The sequence below is a fragment of the Enoplosus armatus genome, chromosome 6, assembly GCF_043641665.1.
Source record: "Enoplosus armatus isolate fEnoArm2 chromosome 6, fEnoArm2.hap1, whole genome shotgun sequence".
In the NCBI taxonomy this organism is placed as follows: Eukaryota; Metazoa; Chordata; class Actinopteri; order Centrarchiformes; family Enoplosidae; genus Enoplosus; species Enoplosus armatus.
Genome location: NC_092185.1, coordinates 24,428,328 through 24,446,810, shown reverse-complemented (window position 1 = coordinate 24,446,810; position 18,483 = coordinate 24,428,328). Strand labels below are relative to the sequence as shown.

General features: G+C 45.3%; 2 protein-coding genes across 2 annotated transcripts; one reads left to right on the top strand and one right to left on the bottom strand.

Annotated features, from left to right (window-relative positions):
- Positions 1-7,545: 7,545 nt before the first annotated feature.
- On the bottom strand, positions 7,546-10,285 carry LOC139286894 (olfactomedin-4-like). The gene is made up of 5 exons (XM_070907829.1): positions 10,250-10,285; positions 9,933-10,091; positions 9,371-9,583; positions 8,876-9,008; positions 7,546-8,393 (listed from the first exon to the last, which is right to left on the bottom strand). The coding sequence occupies exons 1-5, from the start codon at positions 10,283-10,285 to the stop codon at positions 7,546-7,548; spliced, it is 1,389 nt and encodes a 462-aa protein (XP_070763930.1).
- A 4,241-nt stretch (positions 10,286-14,526) lies between these two features.
- On the top strand, positions 14,527-18,272 carry LOC139286895 (olfactomedin-4-like). Its single transcript, XM_070907830.1, has 7 exons — positions 14,527-14,580; positions 14,706-14,828; positions 14,912-15,130; positions 16,318-16,471; positions 16,716-16,943; positions 17,538-17,706; positions 17,837-18,272. The coding sequence occupies exons 1-7, from the start codon at positions 14,527-14,529 to the stop codon at positions 18,270-18,272; spliced, it is 1,383 nt and encodes a 460-aa protein (XP_070763931.1).
- The last annotated feature ends 211 nt before the right edge of the window (positions 18,273-18,483 follow it).

Sequence of the window (18,483 nt, the reverse complement as noted above, 5' to 3'; positions counted from 1 at the left end):
TCCGGACCTCTAAATGCAATCAAGTTTTTTCCGATGTTTGAGTTCTAGGCATTACACACACCTTTTAGGTGTGTATGTTGTATTACGCAACAGTGGCAGAAATAATACATTAACTAAAGACCGTTGAGGAATTTGAATCAATACAACGCAAAACAATTGTTAAAACTAACTCACGCTTCTGTCTGTTCTGTTCTGGACAGTCCAATATTCACTCTTCTTTTAGCTCAGTTTTGGTCCCCACCAACGCAACTTTAGCTGCTAAATGCTCCGCTACATTCACCAGCTAGTCACTAACTTTGTCCGATTAGCGTTTTGGTATAGTAGTAGTGAGCCACCAGCCCTTCTCTCTGAAAACAACCGCTTTCTATGGCTGGAAATGCGGTTGATGAGACTGAACCGAAAACAATGACGTTGCGGGCCAAAAGCCGAGAGACGCTAAAAAGTTCCGCGGAGCTGTAGAGGCGAACTGTGCAAAATCGGGTGATGATTCTCTGTGCGGGTTGGTCGCCACGGGCAACGCCTTTCCCATTTTACACACAGTCATTTAATACATTGTGAATATAACAACGTTGACTGGTGCGGCTTTAAAGTCGTGGCAGTTAGCTTGGTTATGTACAAAAAGCTGAGCAGGCAGGAGACGGAGAGAGCTTGAGAGTGAGGGGGCTGTGTTATTTCCTGGAAGCAGTACATACCAGTGTCTGCACGTACCTACATACTGAAAACAAAGACAGTATAAAAGCACTAACCTGGGGTGATTCAGTGATTTTTTTTTTTTTTTTTTAAATAGCAATACGTTTCTCCCTCCCCCTCATTCCTCGTCCTCTACACTCTTCACACCCCCTCACAACGCAGTGTCTCGTTTTTTTTCCCTCACAGTTCCACATCTCCGATTTTCTCGCTTCCACAGTTGCTGCTACTGATGGCTGTCTTTAACGTAGCACCTTCCAGTTTCCAGACCTGACTGCAATTCCAGCTGAGTCGATAACTGTACACAGACGCACACGAGGACGCAGGTCGCTGCGGCAAACGTTAGGCCTTGATGGTGCTGTTTGTTCCCTGCGGGGACATTTGACGAGGTTATATTTTTAAATGCGTCTGACGGAATATTTTAGCCGCGGGACAACGCGGCAGCGATGTTGTCACCGGTGTCGAGCCGGTGAAGGGGAAACTCATTTTCATTACCCTGTTTTGGTACAGTGTATGCTGCTCTGCTCTGCTTCTGCCAGACTGGACATTTTTCAGCTACACAAATATTTCTTCAAGGCAGAGCCTCTCAGGAGGCCGGAGAAATAGCTTATTGGTTAATTAAACTTTAACAGAGCCAAAGGACCTCAGTTTGTAATAAGCTAAAGACCATTAGGCCAAAGCCCACTGGGGGGGGGGCAGGAGCCAAAAGGAGCAGGTGAGAATTCAAAATCCAATGATAAGGCCAAAAGGTTAAAAAAAACCCCAACCCAGACTGGTTTCTTATTCTCAACAAACCGCATGAAATGATCATAGCAGACCATTATGTGTTCCGTCCATTTCTCAGTATTTTTGTTTATGAATTTTGAAACTCAACCCCATGCCCACTTGTTCCCACTCAGGATGCGAGTCTTGAGAAAACGGGCCACACACAAGGACGCATGACTAAGTAACGCGCTGCGGCAGTGTGGTTCCTTTTTTTCAGGAACAAGCAGTGCAGGGCATCATATGAATATAAGAACACTAATGAACGCGATACCTGAGGACCATAATTCATTTTGTAAAGTAGAAGATGGAGACGGCCTTGTGACAGAGAATTCATTTGAGAATTAAAGTTACAATTACATAACATCGGCTTGTCTTACCAGGAGTTGATATTAATTTTGTCATTCAGTGGAGAGACTGTGTCTGTTTCCTCATCGATTTGTGTCTCTCCTAAGCTGAACCTGAACCCAACCTTAGCCCTGACCCCAACCAAATATCTCTGTGACCCCTATCCCCAACCACACAGGTAGGTGCTTTGGGAAACATATGGAAGGCGCTATTGGAAGACTTGTGTCATGTTTCAGTCTGTCGTCCATCAATGCGCGTTAGGTTGGTGCTGTGGGTGGAGGTAAATTGTCTTGTTTATCTGTTATACCTTCTTAGCTGGCGAGCTGACCACTAGCTCACGAACGCTGTGTCCAGTCACCGAAGCTAAGCTAGCTATTGCCAGAAGTAAAGGATTTTTTGCATTTTCATGTAATTTGCCGGACATGCTGGACACAAATACACACACACACACGCACACACGCTTATTTTTATTTTTTAATAAAAAAAGGCTTTTCTAAAACAGCTGGGCATTGTAGTTTTTAGCAAACGTTATTCAAAGAAGAGGAAATAGTGCATTTGCTGGGGACTATTTTCAGCTGTGGATGAATCCACATTTGGTGCTCGAGTGAGTATTTGGGGCAGCAGCGTGGTGTGTGTGGGACTGACTCAAAATAAACCACAGTGTGTGTGTGTGTGAGTGTGTGTGTGTTTATGGTAATGAAGGAACATGTCACCGTGTGCAACAGTGTGGCTCATTGATGTGTTTTTTTTATAGTTCATGGACAACAATGGAGCTCTTTGGCACAGGGGAAGAAGACAATACAAAAGCTGACAATACAAAAAAGACGATTGACAGCCTCTCATTTTTATGTTTGCTTGTAGCATTAACTGTCCACGAGCATTGTAATACACAGCGGAGTTAATCAGAGGGGATATTTTATTATCCAATAATAGCCTTTCTTAATTGTAAATATATAATAGGCAGATAATGATACGCTGGATGGGCGTTATTAGCTGCCTCACTCTCTCCCTGTCTCTTTCTCTTTCCATTTTCCTTCTTCAAAGCCACAGTGAAGCAATGTCAAGATCTCTTATACGATAAGTAATGGCGCGCGCACTCGCACCGAATGAATCCATTTTTTTCACACAGGTGTGACCGCAGTTTAACGATGGAACAGACTACAGCAGCCCCTGCCGCCCTCATAACGTATTCCCGTCTATGTAAATGAAAATAACACATTTCATAGGAATGAGCTTTTTAAAAAGCATTTCCAAGGACACCCAGAGAGGCTCCTTCTTTAGCTCCTCTCAGGCTGAGGAGGTGGATGTGCAGTGCATGCACGTTGCATGTCAGTTCTTGTGTGTTGGAAGGCTTTCCGTCACCACACGCGCAGCTGCCGCAGAAAGCACTGACGCACATGTAAACCTGCAGCAGATGTGATACATGAGAGGATATTTCAACAGCGGATTGAATAGACAATCTGCGTTTGAGCACTGGCCACAAGCTCCACTGGCCTCCACACCCTTCCCACACACACACACACACACACACACCCACACCCACACACACACTACAAGCATCCTTCATTCACTCGTATTAATCCAGCATAACGCGAGTATAATCTTATTAAACCCCCCCCCCACCCCTTGCTGTTCTGTATCTATCTACCAATCTTGTAGCGGAGTGGTACATAATAATACATGGCAGCAGTTTCCTGGAGTTGTTTTTTTTTTGTTTTGTATCATTAAAGTTTAGTGTTGGGACGGTGGTGTTTTGGCTAATGGCGATATAACAGGGAAGTTAGCGTTAAGAGAGTGTCGGTGGTGCAGACAACTGGGCAGATTACAGAATACAAGCAGAGCCGTGGCACTAATACTGATGGGGGTGGGGGTTGTTCTTGAGTGGATACATTCTCCTGAGACACCATGTATATACTGTAATGTACATCCTGGAATCCAGTATGTTGACCTACTGACTTGACAATGGAAAACTCTCTGTATCTGTACATGTACACTCATGGTCCCCAGAGGACGAATCCTACTGACTTTGGCGCTCATCTGTCGAGTCAAAGCTCAATGCCCCAAAGTCCTGCCCGACTCTGTCAGTAAACAGCGCTCAGCTAATGTTCAGTAACCCTTTATTCTAAAGGAAATCAAAGAGATGACAGGGGAAAAAAATGTTTATCTAAACCCTAAATTGTGAGACATCACCTCCTGCATGCAAGATTACCAACCAGTGAACACATTTAGATTCATATCTACAGTCTATACTTACTGAATCAGTGTGTGGACAGGGCACTTTCCTCTGCAGCAGCTTGTGATTTAAGCTGATAAGCCTGGCTTATTTTTACATGAAAACCCCGCCTGGTGGAGCTTTAAGGAAGTTGGGCAGCTCACTGCAGGGTCAGCTGATGTCAGTCGTTACTGGTAATCATCTGTACTCGATGCCGGCAGCGAGTGATAATGGCCCTTGTGTAGCCCCGTGATGGACTCTTTAATGTGACCATTACATATTTATGGGTAATGACGGTGTGATGATGTGTAAAGGTGAAGCTGTCAGGCTATCATCATGGTATGATCCTGCCTCGGAGACAAAACAGGACGGACTTCCTGGCAATAAGTGTGAGGCACGGGCGCTGTAAGTGAGTCAGTAAAGCATCAGCCCGCAACATTCAGGGATCATCCACTTAAACCACGAAAAGTCCTGATGAAAACTGAGAGTTATAAACTTTTCAAACCCACTGGTTTGGCCTTTAGCCTCACTTCCTACAGCAACCACTCTGTCCAGCTTATTCGCAGGGCCTGAATCCACTGGGTCTGTGTGGAGCCAGCAGTTTCAAGTCTGTCTCTATATCTGCAGTCTTTCCTTGGCTAAAACAGCTGCAGCTTCCTTTCCTAGCGACGAGAGAACAGACGGCACCTGTGGAGGGGAAAACTATAAAGAAGAGGCAAGTTGAAGTTGGGTTAAGAACAAGTGTGTATGATTCCAGTGGAGTATTTGTTGTGTAGTCTGTCTTGTCAACTCCTGTCTGGCCTTGAATCTAATTCTGTAGCTCAGAGTCTACAGCCACGCCACCAGCTCTGTGAGGCAATTGTGTTTTGAGCTAAATGCTAACCATGCTGGCATGGTCACAATGACAATCCTCACATGTTGACGTTCGGCAGGTATGTTTTCCACCTCTCAGTTTAGCGTGTTAGCATGCCGAGCTGTAATGGGAACGTCATTCGTTTCGCAGGTAGTTGGTCATGCACCAAAATGTAATGTGATGATGATGATGGTGCTAGTTCATCCTGAGAGGAACATGAATATCGCTCGCGAATTTCATGGCAATCCATCAAATAGACATTTCACTCAAAAGCACAAAGGAGGGGGGGGGCTCACCAAAGTCGTTAGGATTCATCCTCTGGGGACCATGAATGTCTCTACAAAATGTCACGGCAATCCACCTAATAGCTGAAATGTCTCAAAATCCCTGGAATCAAAATCCAACTTTAATACCTTTAATGTTTCAGTTGATATTATGCTCGTGCTTATTATGTTTCATCCAATTATCACAAGCTCATTGACAACAGAAAGCCCCGGGAAGGGGTGGAGAAATGTCGATTGGTTTCTGGGAAGGCCCACAGCAAATTTTCTCAGCAGGTTCATTCGGCCCTGCAGTGATGTTACGGAGATGGCCCGAAGGAAAAACAGAGGTGCGGCAGATCCACGTGAATCTCTTACGATGGATTCAGCTTAAAACATCAGTTGTAAAATGAGCTCCGATCTGCTGTTTCATTACTACATATTCTACTCATTTTCTACTTTTTTTCCCCTGTGTGACAGTTTTTCTGTGACTGATCTGTTCTTTTCTACAGGAGGGCACGAGGAAAGAGAGGATCTGAAGATACAAATTATGACTCTGAAGGTTACCAAAACGTTACAGTGTCCCAGCATGTTATTACAGAACATGTAGATCCTCCCCAGCCTATTTTCACTGAGCAGAAACATGAAATCAGCCCGACCGCATACACGGTAAAGAGTAGACCATTAAGTTTTGTCCTGGGCCAGCCGCCTGCTGTTTGGCTTCTTTAAATCTGCAGGGCAGCAGGTCTGTCATTATGTGCACAGGGCTTTGGGTGTGTCTGAGAGGCAGCCAGCCAGAAACTGGAAACCAGGCCACAGCAGCGGAAACATCTGTCCTCTTCACTTCAGTGTGTGATCACACCGCCCCCTGCTGGGTACAACCGGCACTACTACAAACTGCTCAGTACATACTACATGTGCTGTTTACTGTGGTATGCTCAATATGGAGCATTCTCCCATTAAAATGAAAGTAAATAACTGAATAAGGGTAAAGGTGTACTTCAAAGCACTGTGGGTGTTCTGGATTTTGTCATTTTGATTTAAGCAATTATTTAAGAATTATATTAAATGCTATTTTTACATCACATACATGAACTGCAGTGGAACCCGACATGAACCCGGTATTGATGGCAAGCAAGGACGCGTGTTCCTTAAATAAACACTCGAAAACGCAAGCGCTGCCAGCCACACCGAGCAAGAGACTCACGCAGCCGAGTCTAAACACACCACACACAGACCGACCCGCATTGCTCCTGCATGACTGCCAAGTTAGACCGCCGCATATTGGTACATATGTGAGTGTAAAGCGTTGGGCTTTAGCTCAGGCTTCGTCTGTTTTGCACCGAGTCAATAAGCATACTATCTTGTCTAAGCCGAGCATGAACATACAGTTAAAATAGAACTACTTCCGGCGGTCCCGGTCTTTGGAATTCATGTAGTGTTGTGAAATGTCATTTAGCAGTAGAAGTACAGCTCACAGCATCCAGCGATCCTTCGTCGGGTATCTCAAGATGTCTCATTCGGACGTCGTAGTCATCTGAAGTCTTACGAACGATGGTGGCAAGTTGTTTATGAACAATACATGTTATTCTTACAGCCACATGAGCCAAACCAGACTGTGAGAGTGGCCACCAGTCCCTGTGCCAGTCCCTGGCTCCGCTCAGACCGGATCAGGCACCCACCTGAGCTGACCTGCAGCCTGTAATGTTCTACATTATGATCCTCTGATAATACACTGTGCCTTGGTGCTTTGTTTTTGCACGGGGCTGCTTAAAATAGAGGTCAACTTGACACAAACACTTTTGCCTCAGTTTAGAATTATTTTATCGGACCGACCACAAATGAAAAATACAGCTGTCACTCTTAAATCTTAAATCTCAAATAAGGTTAAAGGTGAGATGGTGATTTTAAACGGAACTCAGAGTTTGTGTGTAGTGCCATGCTGGCAGATGGGCCCCAGGGATGGACAACGTCAGTGGGCTCGCCACTTTGGGCCGGACGGAAATAAATTAGCCAAAGATAGCATGCTAACACACACACAAACTAAGATAGTGAACATGGTAAACATTGTCATTGTGAGCGTGTTAGCCTCCCCCTAGCAATCACAGCCAACAACACAATGACTGTATTTTCTGTTGGAGAAAAAAATGCTATCACAGTTTTTGTTATATGATTTGGTTATTATTGCTTTTTTCAGCTTTATTCCAGTCAGTGTTGCTCCAGCAATTTGTTACAACATACAGTTTGTGATATGCCCTACAAATCATAACAACATGGAGTGCCTCACTGCTATAATAAGATATGTAGTTTGATATAGGCTGAGCTGGACCTTCTCTAGCTCTGTCCATTGCTTGCTGAGAAGTGCTATGTGAACGTGGCTAACATGTAAAGTGAAATAAATAGCCAGTTATTACAGCCTCAGATCAGAAGGTGGCCTTGTAGGCCAGAAGATACCCATCGTTGTACATGTAGAGCTGCCTGTTGGTGGGGTTGTAGCTCAGACTGGCCATCCCTTTAGCTACCTTCTCCAGTGGCAGTGCCAGCGAGTTGTCCTCTCTCCCTGTTGCTGTGTCGAAGGCGTAGAACACCTCCTCGTGGTATTCGTCCACATAACGGGTGGCATATAGCACGCCGCACACCATGAAAGCATTGCTCACCGCCTTCTTGAACATCCTCGTCTCCCACGTCTGTGAGACATTGAGTGTCTCGGTCTTGTTGTCCCAGACCAGCCGGCTCGCCACTAGATTACCATGGTTACCGACAGTGGCATAGAGGGCCCACAGTCCCGTCTCGTCTGCCTCCACGTCCACGTCGCTATTGGGACGGCAGTCGTAGTAGCAATACGGGAACTTGTTGTTGAAACCCACGCCGGTGCCTGGAAGTGTCACCCGTTTGACGGTGTTGCTGTTCAGGTCGTAGCGGCAGACGTCTGCAGAGCGGTAGCAGTGGTAGTACAGCGCTTCACCATACAGAACAGCACTGGGACCCTCAACGCTGTCGACGTGACTGTAGGACGGAGCAAAGGTAAAGTCCTTGTGGTTGGCAGAGGCCATGAAGTCTTCGTAGGTTCGGTATACGCGCAGGGTGTTGCCCCAGATGTGGCTGTTGAGCAGAGTCTGGACCCAGTAGCTGTTCCTCTGCCCCGCACTGTCCCTCTGGGCCTGTTGGCCCCAAGAACCAGAGATGTAGCTCTTACCGTGGGGACAGACCTTCGTCATGACAGGATCGCTAATGTTGGTGATCAGGCCCTTGAGGCAGTACCTGTCCTGGCCTGGAAACAGAGAGAGATGAGAAGGGTCTGAAGAAGAGGTGATGCGCAATACCGTCTACGGTATCTCTTTGTCTTTCTGGCCTATGGCCGGGCAGACAATGACAGATAATATGTGACAGGAAATAGAATGAAGACAGTCAGTTAGCTTTACCTCAGAGATACCACTATCACTGGCCTACCACAACAGTAACCCTGCTTAAAATCCTTAAAGTGTCCTTGATAGGGACCTGATACTAAGGATTATGCCGTGTGTTTGCACCTTAACCACAAAAACTACTGTGCTTTCCTGCCTGCTATCCTAGATTGATGTTTAATTCTTAACTGTAAATAAAAAAAATGTTGATTGCTGCTGCTCATTATGCCCGTTGCTGTGAGTGCAGAGGAAGTTTTTAGACACAAAAGACACAAGCCTTTTGAAAGCAAGAGTTTTCTCTCCCCACATTGCACGCCATAATGTTGTGATTTTGCATCTGCGTACTCACCTCTGAAGTCTTTGGGGATCGACTTGCAGGACTCAGCGCTGTTCTTCAGGTAGCGCAGTTTCTCTTTGACCGCCTTCATGTTAAGCGTGTCTAACATCTGCATCCTGTCTACATCTGTACGCAGTCTAACCACCTAACACACACACGTTTACAACATTGTATACAGACAGTTAACATATGTACATGGTAAGCCATTAAATTGAACTTTTTTAACATTTCAAATAACTCACATATGTTTCTTCATATGATCATATTTATTCTCTTGATATATCACAACATTTCAGTTACTTACTTGTTAATGTCTGCTTTATTCCCATGCCATGGCACTATGAGCCACGTTAATGTCGCATTCTTATTTATACTATATTTTCATTGCTGTATTATATTTATATGTGCTGATGCAACAACCCAGTTTCCCCATAGACTTAATTAAAGTTTCACTCAAGTCGGCCATTGCTCATCATTTCAGTGTCTTCACTGCATGTTCTGCTGTACCTCTGTGGAGAGTTTCTGTGTTTGGGCGTTGTTTAGCCGGCCGTGGAGGGCACCAATGTCTGTCTCCAGCTCGCCGAGCTCCTGGCCCACCAGGCGCAGAGACAAGGCCGTGTACAGGCCCCGGTCGTGCAGGTACTGGTGAGGCTCCAGCCGGGCCGTCACGTTCTCAACCAGATCCAGGATCTGAGGGAGACGCTGGCTGGACAACTTCACCTGCAAGGAAACACAGAGAGAAGCTCTCGTTTCTCCCAGCTGTTTCTTGATCACTGAAGGTGTTTTCAGGATTTTAGGTTCAAGTTCATATATTCTGAAATGTTCTCATTTTCCTCATTTTCACTGGTACTGTACCTTCACACAGTCACAAGGCATGCAAGTGAGGTGAACTGAAGGGTCTAAAATGCTGATAATAATCACAATTGTTGAATCCAATCAGAATGTCACGTTAGAATAATTGCTTCTAACCGGCGTAGTGTGGATCAGCACCACTGGATCGCTATGATCCATCGAAGGTTTGTACCACGCTCAGCACTGTGGGATGATACTGGTCGACCTTGGCTCTCACCTGTTCCTGCAGGCTGCTCAAAGCTCCCTCACAGGACTGGACCTGCTGCAGCACGGCCTCGTACTTCACAGCAGGGAAGGACCACAGGTTGGAGTCCACCGCGCACGCGCACGAGCCATTCCTCCTCTGGCCCGACACACGCTGAGCCTGGCCGCCACCCTGCAGTCACACGTGTAGAAGAAGCACTGACGTTGCACAGCAAGAGACTTCCAAGGACAGTAAAGAGACTGCACTAACAAAACGAACCAACAAAAGTAAGAAGAAAGTGCTATATCTTCTATCCTTAGTGTAAGAGTAGGATATCAAGTGGAACTCACTGTTGGCAGCAGCAGTAGGAGCAGCAGCAGCAGCATGTTTAGAGCTGGAGAAATGAATAGTGGGCTGACAGAAGGACAGAAGCAGTTCGTACTGAAATCACCACCCCTCCTCCTCTCTTTTCTCTGATACACTCACTCACAACAAACCTTGCTGACTTGGCTCTTGTCACCGATGAGTCACCACAGAGACTTCTGTGTCCACTCATCTGGATGTGAAACTAAACTGTCACAACAGGTGTGGTCAACCATATTTCCTCCACTCTTACTTCACGGAATGGCTATTACTTCCCCTTTGCAACATCGTCTGCAGTGTTGTCTGTTTTTTAACAGTAATATAACATTACAATGCAGTAATGTATTTTATAACATAAGCAGAACACTGAAACATATTTCTGCACTCTGAAAGTGAGATACGCGTGTCAGATGAAAAGTTGGTCGTCCACTAAACGATCTATCATATCTAAATCGTCCAACATCTTGAAATTTCACACAAACCAGCTGGACTAGATTTCCTTCCTCTAAAGTCTTCTCTTTCTTTTCGCATGTAAAGAGCCACTCCACTTTCTTCTTACTTGATAGAAAAAGCTACTGCACAATACACTCTCCTGTGACTACCATAGCATAGTCAGCTCTGATCATGCCCCCACATCCGTAGAAATCATCTTTCCCCATGGTAGACCCATGTTTAACTCGCATTTGTTATCTGAACCTAAATTTAAAGATTTTCTTACTACACAAACTGAATTCTTCTTTGAAATCAACAGCACACCAGATATTGGTGGTGACATACTTTGGGAGTCCTTCAAGGCTTATCTCGGCGGACAGATGATTTCTTTTGTCTAACATTATGAGAAATCGGAACTCTCCAAATTGACAGAAATATCAGACGAGATCCGAAAAGCTGACAGCCGATATTCAGCTAATCCCTCCGGAACTCTGAAAGCAGCTTCGGCTTCTATCTCAATATGATGCAGGCAACATTTTTCCGAGCAAGGAGACATGGCGGGCAAACTGCTTGCATATCAAGTGTGGGTGGCTAGTGCCTCTTGACTGATCCCTCGAATGAAGTCACCTACAGGAGACATTACAACAAACTGTACGGAAATTCGTAATATTTTTTCAAATTGTTATTCTAAGTTATACTCCTCTGAGTTCTCTCCACATGATTGGGACAGCCCTAATCCTCTTGACTTTCTAGCATGCCCTCAAGTTGATGAGAACGCTTCTGGTGATATCCGCACTCCCATAACAATTTTTGAGGTAAAGGAGGCAATTAAATCTTTACAAAGTAGTCCCCCCTGGATCCCCTGGACCTGATGGCTACACTACTAAGTTTTACAAAGCCTTTTCCACTACTAGCCCTGATCTTGGCGAGGGTATTCAATGATGCCCTTCTGAAAGGCCTCAATTACTTCGTCGTCAAAAAGGACAAGGACCCACTCCTCTGTAGCAGCTACAGGCCAATCTCCCTTTTGAACGTAGATTTTAAGATGTCTTGCCGTCTCCAGAGGGTCATGCCAGCCCTGATCAACCCTGACCAGACTGGCTTCATCTTGGGCAGACAATCATTTTCCTACACTAGGAGGCTGTTCAATATTATTTTTTCTGCCACCTCTAATTCACCTGAAATTCCGATCTCTTTAGATGCTGAAAAAGCATTTGATAGAGTAGAATGGAAGTACCTGTTCTACATACTTAAACAATTTGGTTTCTGCTCTGATTTTGTTTCATGGACTTCAAACTATAGCGTCAGTCAGTATCAATGACCGTTGAGCCCTTAGCCATATGGCTTTGTAATGAGGAGTGATATGAGGGTATCACACATTCTGATCTATCCCATATGCTCTCTTTGTACGCAGACGACCTTTTGCTTTACGTTTCTAATCCACCATCCTCCCTCCCTATAATTAAACATTTAAATATTCTAGAACAATTTAGGAAACCTTCTGGTTATACACTTAACTTGCAAAAAAGTGAATATTTCCCTGTTAACTCTCTTTTCTTTTAGAAAGGTCACGGAAGGATACAGATACCTAGGAATAGACCTCATTGTTTAAACTGTCCGCCCATTATTAGATTGATGTAAATTGGATTTAGCCAGATGATCCTCTCTCCCTCTCTCTCTATTAGGGTGCATTAATCTGATAAAAAATGGTTTCTGTATGCCTTCCAACATATTCCAACATTCATTAGTCGTTTTTTTTTTCAACTTTTCAACTGATAAACGAATTCCTATGGCGTAATAAACACGCATGTATCAACCAACACTTTTTAGAGGGCATTTTGGCCCGCAAGCACCATCAGGGCTAGCTCCAATCTTTCGCAACCACCTATTCCTACCATCCTGCTCAGATCCAGTTTTCCATATCTGGTCAAACAAAGGTCTGCTGACTCTTAATGATCTTTATTTAAGATTAAAGGTGGGGTTTTTTCTGTCTTTGCAAATTTATCAGCAAAATTTTACTTTCCAAATACCCACCTGTTCGGCTTCTTCCTGATTAGTCCACGTGCACGTGCAAAATCAATTCCCCCAGTTTCCTAACCACCCCTGGACTCCATGATTGACTCTTTTCTGCCACTTAATACTAGACTAAAGGGGCTCACTTCAATCATATATGATTGCAGATGTACAATGTTTGGGGCCCAGGTAGTTAGTTTCACCATTCCCTGCACCAGGACGCCCCTGCTGCTTCCGCAACAACAAACCACACATTTCCAGAAGATCAAAATCTTGCAGGAGGAATGATATTATGAATTGTTTCAGTCCGATTTTGTTTGTTGTCAATTCTGCACCTGCACGTGACTCACTCAGCAAAGGAAAATCACTTCAGATTTTTTAGCGTATGATACCATTAAAAGAGCTCAGTATGTATAACTGCAGTTATGAAACAACGAATTGTGTGTATAACACAAACCACAGTATTTAACATTCAATTTCAATGCTGCAATGTCTGCGTGGGTGTGGAATTCCTTCAGATGATATTTTTTGCGCTCAGTGCAGAGTTGTCACTTTCTGTTCCTGAATCCTGTGACCACATCTTCAGAACAGATACCATGTGTGCATCTCTGCAAACCCACAAACTAAAAAAAGCCCTGTATTAGGTCCCCCTGCTTCCCTTTCACATTTGGATTTCCTTCCGATCATCCAGTGACATCACTGCGACCTGAAGGACCAACAGCCTGCAGCCTCCATAGACTGTGCTTTATGCGATATCTTCCATAAAAACAACAACAATTTTAGATTTTTCACTTTATAGCTGTTACTGTGTATGGTGTTCAAGTGCTTTGCTTTGCACAGTACATCACGTACGTCTGCAAATAGATGTGGGGGAAAACAAAAAACCAAAATCACTCCATACTAATGCACTTTATCCAGGATGTATCATGGATTTCTTTTGCTGACCATTAAGAAATGGTCAAGTCACCATGAGTTTATGTGATTAGTTAACTAATTAGTTGACTTCCAGTTTAATGAAGCTACATATTTCGATGAGAACAGGTACTGCTCTGCTTTCAGAGAGGCTGATCTAATGCACAGGTGTGAACGCCCTCTCCTATGCAACTTGGAATCAATCGTGACTTTGAACTTTAATGAACTGATGATTCATTAAGCGCTAGCCAGTCACACACACTGAGCGAACGGACCCTTTTTTAACTGGTGAGCAAAAGAAATTGACGATACATCCTGCATTAAACCTTGCTTTAAACTATAATTTAAAGCTCCAACCCGACCAGCTACAACATCAGTTGCTTTAATGTGCTGCATGCACATTAATGCAACAGTAATAATAAGCCAATAACATAATATATATGTAACACTCATTCTGCATAATGATAATGATGTAGTTAGGTTTCTTTTGATTTCCTTAGGTTACCTTCCTACATGGATTTGTTTTGTTTGCTTTGTTGGCCTTTGCCCACCTTTAAGTTCTCCATCTCAAATTGTAAATAAATGAAACCATAATCAGTCATCTGTCTCTGTGGCTGCTGGTATTTGGGGAAGATGAGGCTTTCTGGTGTTGTGTCACCCCTGGACGCAGCAACACTTGTTATTTCCAAAAGGGATAATCTTAGCTCAAAATATTTTTAAACTTTACTAAAGTAACATCTGTTTCATTTATATTTATAGAGTGTTTCCTTTCATAATATAAGAACTTCCCTGTGCTGATGCAGTCCAAACCACAAGGTGGAAGTGGGGGAGGTGGGGGGGAAGCCACTGTCATATTCCAACTGTGTTCAGGGACACGGTCTCAGTCAGCCCTGCTCTCTGATCAGCCATGAAGCTGTGTGCGATCGTTCCACTGTGTGCTCTGGTCACACTCACCCAGCAGGTAAGAAAACACTGAGGAGATAGTGATTCTGATTCCTTTCATCTCCTTGAACTGCCCATTTCAAATGTAGACATATTAAAACATGGTTATTTTTTACACGCCACCTTTGACATTCTTGATTTCAGGCACCTTCCCGTGAGAAGTGTGTGTGTGAGTTGACTAACTCGGAGAAGGCGTTCCCTCACGACAAACTCAGCACGGTGGAGGACAAAGCATCAAACTGCAACAGCAACATCACCCCACAGAAGGTAACCAGTGGAGTTATTCCCTAAACCGCGCTGTACAGAACTCAAAGGAAGGAGTCCTGAGTGTCCACCTGCTCTCCCCGCAGACCCTGGAGCTGGAGAGCCTGCTGCTGGGCCTGGAGCGACGCCTGCCCCGGCTGCAGGGAGACGTGGCGGTGCTGGAGAGGGAGGACGACGGAGAGCTCTACGCAGTTCTCAGCCTGTACGTGATAGAGAACGAACTGACGGAGATCAAGCAGCTCCTCGAGAGGCTCAACCGCACCACCCTGGGACACCGGCGTCTGACTAATGACACCGCTAAACAGGTAGATTCAGAGGTCTGGTGAACTCAGTTCTTTCTAATTCCACACCCCGATATCTTTTTTTTAATTCAAACCTGTAGTCTTCAGCCCCAAACAGACGCTGACTCGAGTGACGTCACTTGAGGGAACGTATCAGATCCCATGCAGGGTCCCTCTGGAGCCGCAAAAGACTTTAACAGAACCAGACTCTGGGTGGGCGGTCATCTCCTTTGACCGGTTGGGTTGGAGAGAGAGACAGACATAGAGAGGGAGGGAGAAAGAGGGAGGGGGGGGAGACAGACAGGCAGAGATGTATGGCAGCACTAGCAGTAGCCATAGCAGCTATAATTATAATAATACTGGAAATATGACTGATAATAGTAGTTACAGCTGTAATAATAGCTGAGATTAATAATAGCAATAACAGCTTTAATAGTAACAGAACTACGACTAAACGTAATAACTGTAGTGATGAGAGTCAGGCGGGCCCATGGCAGCAACAGCCAGGCGTACCAGGACCACGATCCACAGCAACCTGCGAGATGACAAAGCACAAAGAAACTCCGGGGGAAGATATAAAGTTAGTAACATGCATTGGAGGAACAGGAATGTGAACAGATGGAGAGGGAGAGGAGGAAAGCTCAGTGCATCATGGGAAGTCCCCCAGCAGTCTGGGGCTATAGCAGCATAACTAGGGGGCTGGTCCAGGCAGGACCTGAGCCAGCCCCCTAACTATAAGCGTTATCAAAAAGCAAAGTTCTCTCTGGGCTCTGGCTCCTGTTCTGCTTTTGGAGACTCTAGGAACCACAAGCAACCCTGCATTCTGGGAGCACAGTGCTCTAGTGGGGTAACAGGGTACTTGTAGTGACAAACCAACAAAGAATTAACACCTATATCTGCAGTTCCCCTCAGGTCTTTGGAGAGTCTCGGCACCTTTTGTTTCTGATTCTGATTTTACGGCCCACGACTCAAATGTTTTGGTCCAGTCTCTCCGCTCTCATCGCCGCCGCCGTTTCCACCAGCAGCGGGCAGCCGTTTTCATCAAAACTCCTCTGATAAACCCACCGTGAGCCCACCGACAAAACGGCACGACAAAAAAAAAAGTTGGCGACTAGCTGGCGAAAGATTTCTTCCTCCTATTTCCAAAACAGGGAGATCATCAGGTGGCCATAAAACGTCTAAAATGTCTCTTCCTGCCCGCTGTCTCTCAGCTGGAGGACCTGAGAGCAGAGATGCAGGAGCTGGAGACGTACGACACCATGCAGGTGGTGAAGGGACAGCAAGACAACAAGCGTCTGCAGAGAGACCTGGACCAGTGCGTGAGTGGACTTCACGCCACAGCCGAACCCACTAAGCCTCCGCACGGTACGGCCCAAAACCACACTACACACCAGAGTGTGTTCATGATCAGTTGCTTGATATTTTACCTGACCAGACCTTAACCTCCAGCAAAGTTACACCCAACATCAGAGGCCATTCTGGTTCTGCACCACAAAGTGGTCCCTCACAGCCGTGAAGGGCCCTCCTCACTAAGAGCTAATGTAGGGTATGAACCAACCAGCTGTACTCATTTAGTTTCTCTACGCCCCCCCCCCCCCCCCCCCCCAAGGTCACTGTCCCCACGGCCGATTTCGGAACATTACCGGGCCGAGGGTGTACACAGCAGGAGAGTACCCTGGCTCCTACAAGTATGGAGCCTGGGGTCGGGATCCCAAACCGGGGGCAGGGAAGGAGAGCTGGTATTGGCTGGTAATGATGACCTCCGGCAACAAATACGCCAACTACGTCCGTCTCTACTCCAGCCTGAGCTCTCTCATTGTTGGGGTGAGCGTCCCAGGTAAAGAACTCTTCTGGTTTTGTGAAATGTACGACTTTTCTGCTTGGTGGGGGGGCGGATATGCCCAAAGCTTGGGGAAGTAGCCACTGCAGTGGTGAGATGTCTCAATAAATTCAACCAATTGGCGATTACAGAAATCACAACTGTAACGTGATTTGTGTCACTGATTGTTTGCAGGAGGAAGACATCATTGTATTATTGCATGCTCTAAAGTTGAAGCAACACAAAAAGCCCACTGCTTCCTACTCAAGGTGTAAATCTTGATGCAATCTTTATCTCTGTGCATTTGTTGGGGACTATTTTTAGCCGTGGATGAATCCATATTTGGTGCTCTAGTGAGTATCTGGGGCAGCAGGACGGTGTATGTGTGACTGAGTCAAAATATACTACAGTACAGCGTTTTTGGATAAAAATAGAGTGCAATACTTTTCATGGGATTCATTGACAAAACAAAAAATATTGACTATAACCAGACTTATCTTTTAAAGGCACCCAAAATACTATTTATTGCTTCTCTAATATTAACAATTCATAACAATACTTACTTTTGATTGCATTTGCCAATCCCACTCTTGTTGCTTCTTCTTCTTCCAGGTAATGTTCAGATCAACCCCACCAACCCAACCACCAACACCATCCAGGGTCCTAACATTGTGCTGTATGGGGAGGCCTTGTACTACAACTGTTACAACCAAGACGCAGTTTGTCGATTCAACCTCACCACCAAAACCGTTGCCACCTTACAACTACCCAAAGGCACCAGGTTCGCTGCTCAATGTTGTCTTTAAGCGTAGCATAGCATAGCATAGCATAGCATAATGAGTCCAAGAAAACTAAGATACAGATACATTTTGCAAATAGGAAACATCACTTCTGTCCTCTGTTTTTTTCAGGTTTAACTCAAAGGGTAACTTCTGCCACCTTGATGAATGCTACCCATTCACCGACCTGGACCTGGCGACAGATGAGTCAGGCGTCTGGGTGATCTACACCACCGCCCAGGACTTTGGCAACCTGGTGCTGTCCAAGGTGGAGGAGGGCGAGCCGCTGACGCTCGGCCAAACCTGGCGCACCTCCGTCTACAAACAGGGGGTGACCAACGCCTTCATGGCCTGCGGCGTGCTCTACGCGACGCGGTACGTCAGCAAAGACGCGGAGGAGATCTTCTATTCGTTTGACACCACGACGGGGGTGGAGAGGCTCAACATTGGAGTCTTCATCAAAAAGATGTCTCCCAACATTTATTCCCTGAACTACAGCCCCGTGGACCAGATGCTGCATGCCTACTGTGACTCCAACATGGTCTCCTATAAGGTCTTGTTTTCATAAATGTATAACGCTGGCAACATTTTCCATAAAGTCCTGTATTTAAATAAGGACTTTGGGAATAGTGACCAGCACGAACAAATAAATAAATAAAGCCTGGACAAAAAGGACTGGGGTGTGTGTGTGTGTGTGTGTGTGTGTGTGTGTAAATACCTGTGCCTGTACATGTTATATACATGGTAAATTTACATGATAAATTCAGCACAATGTACAT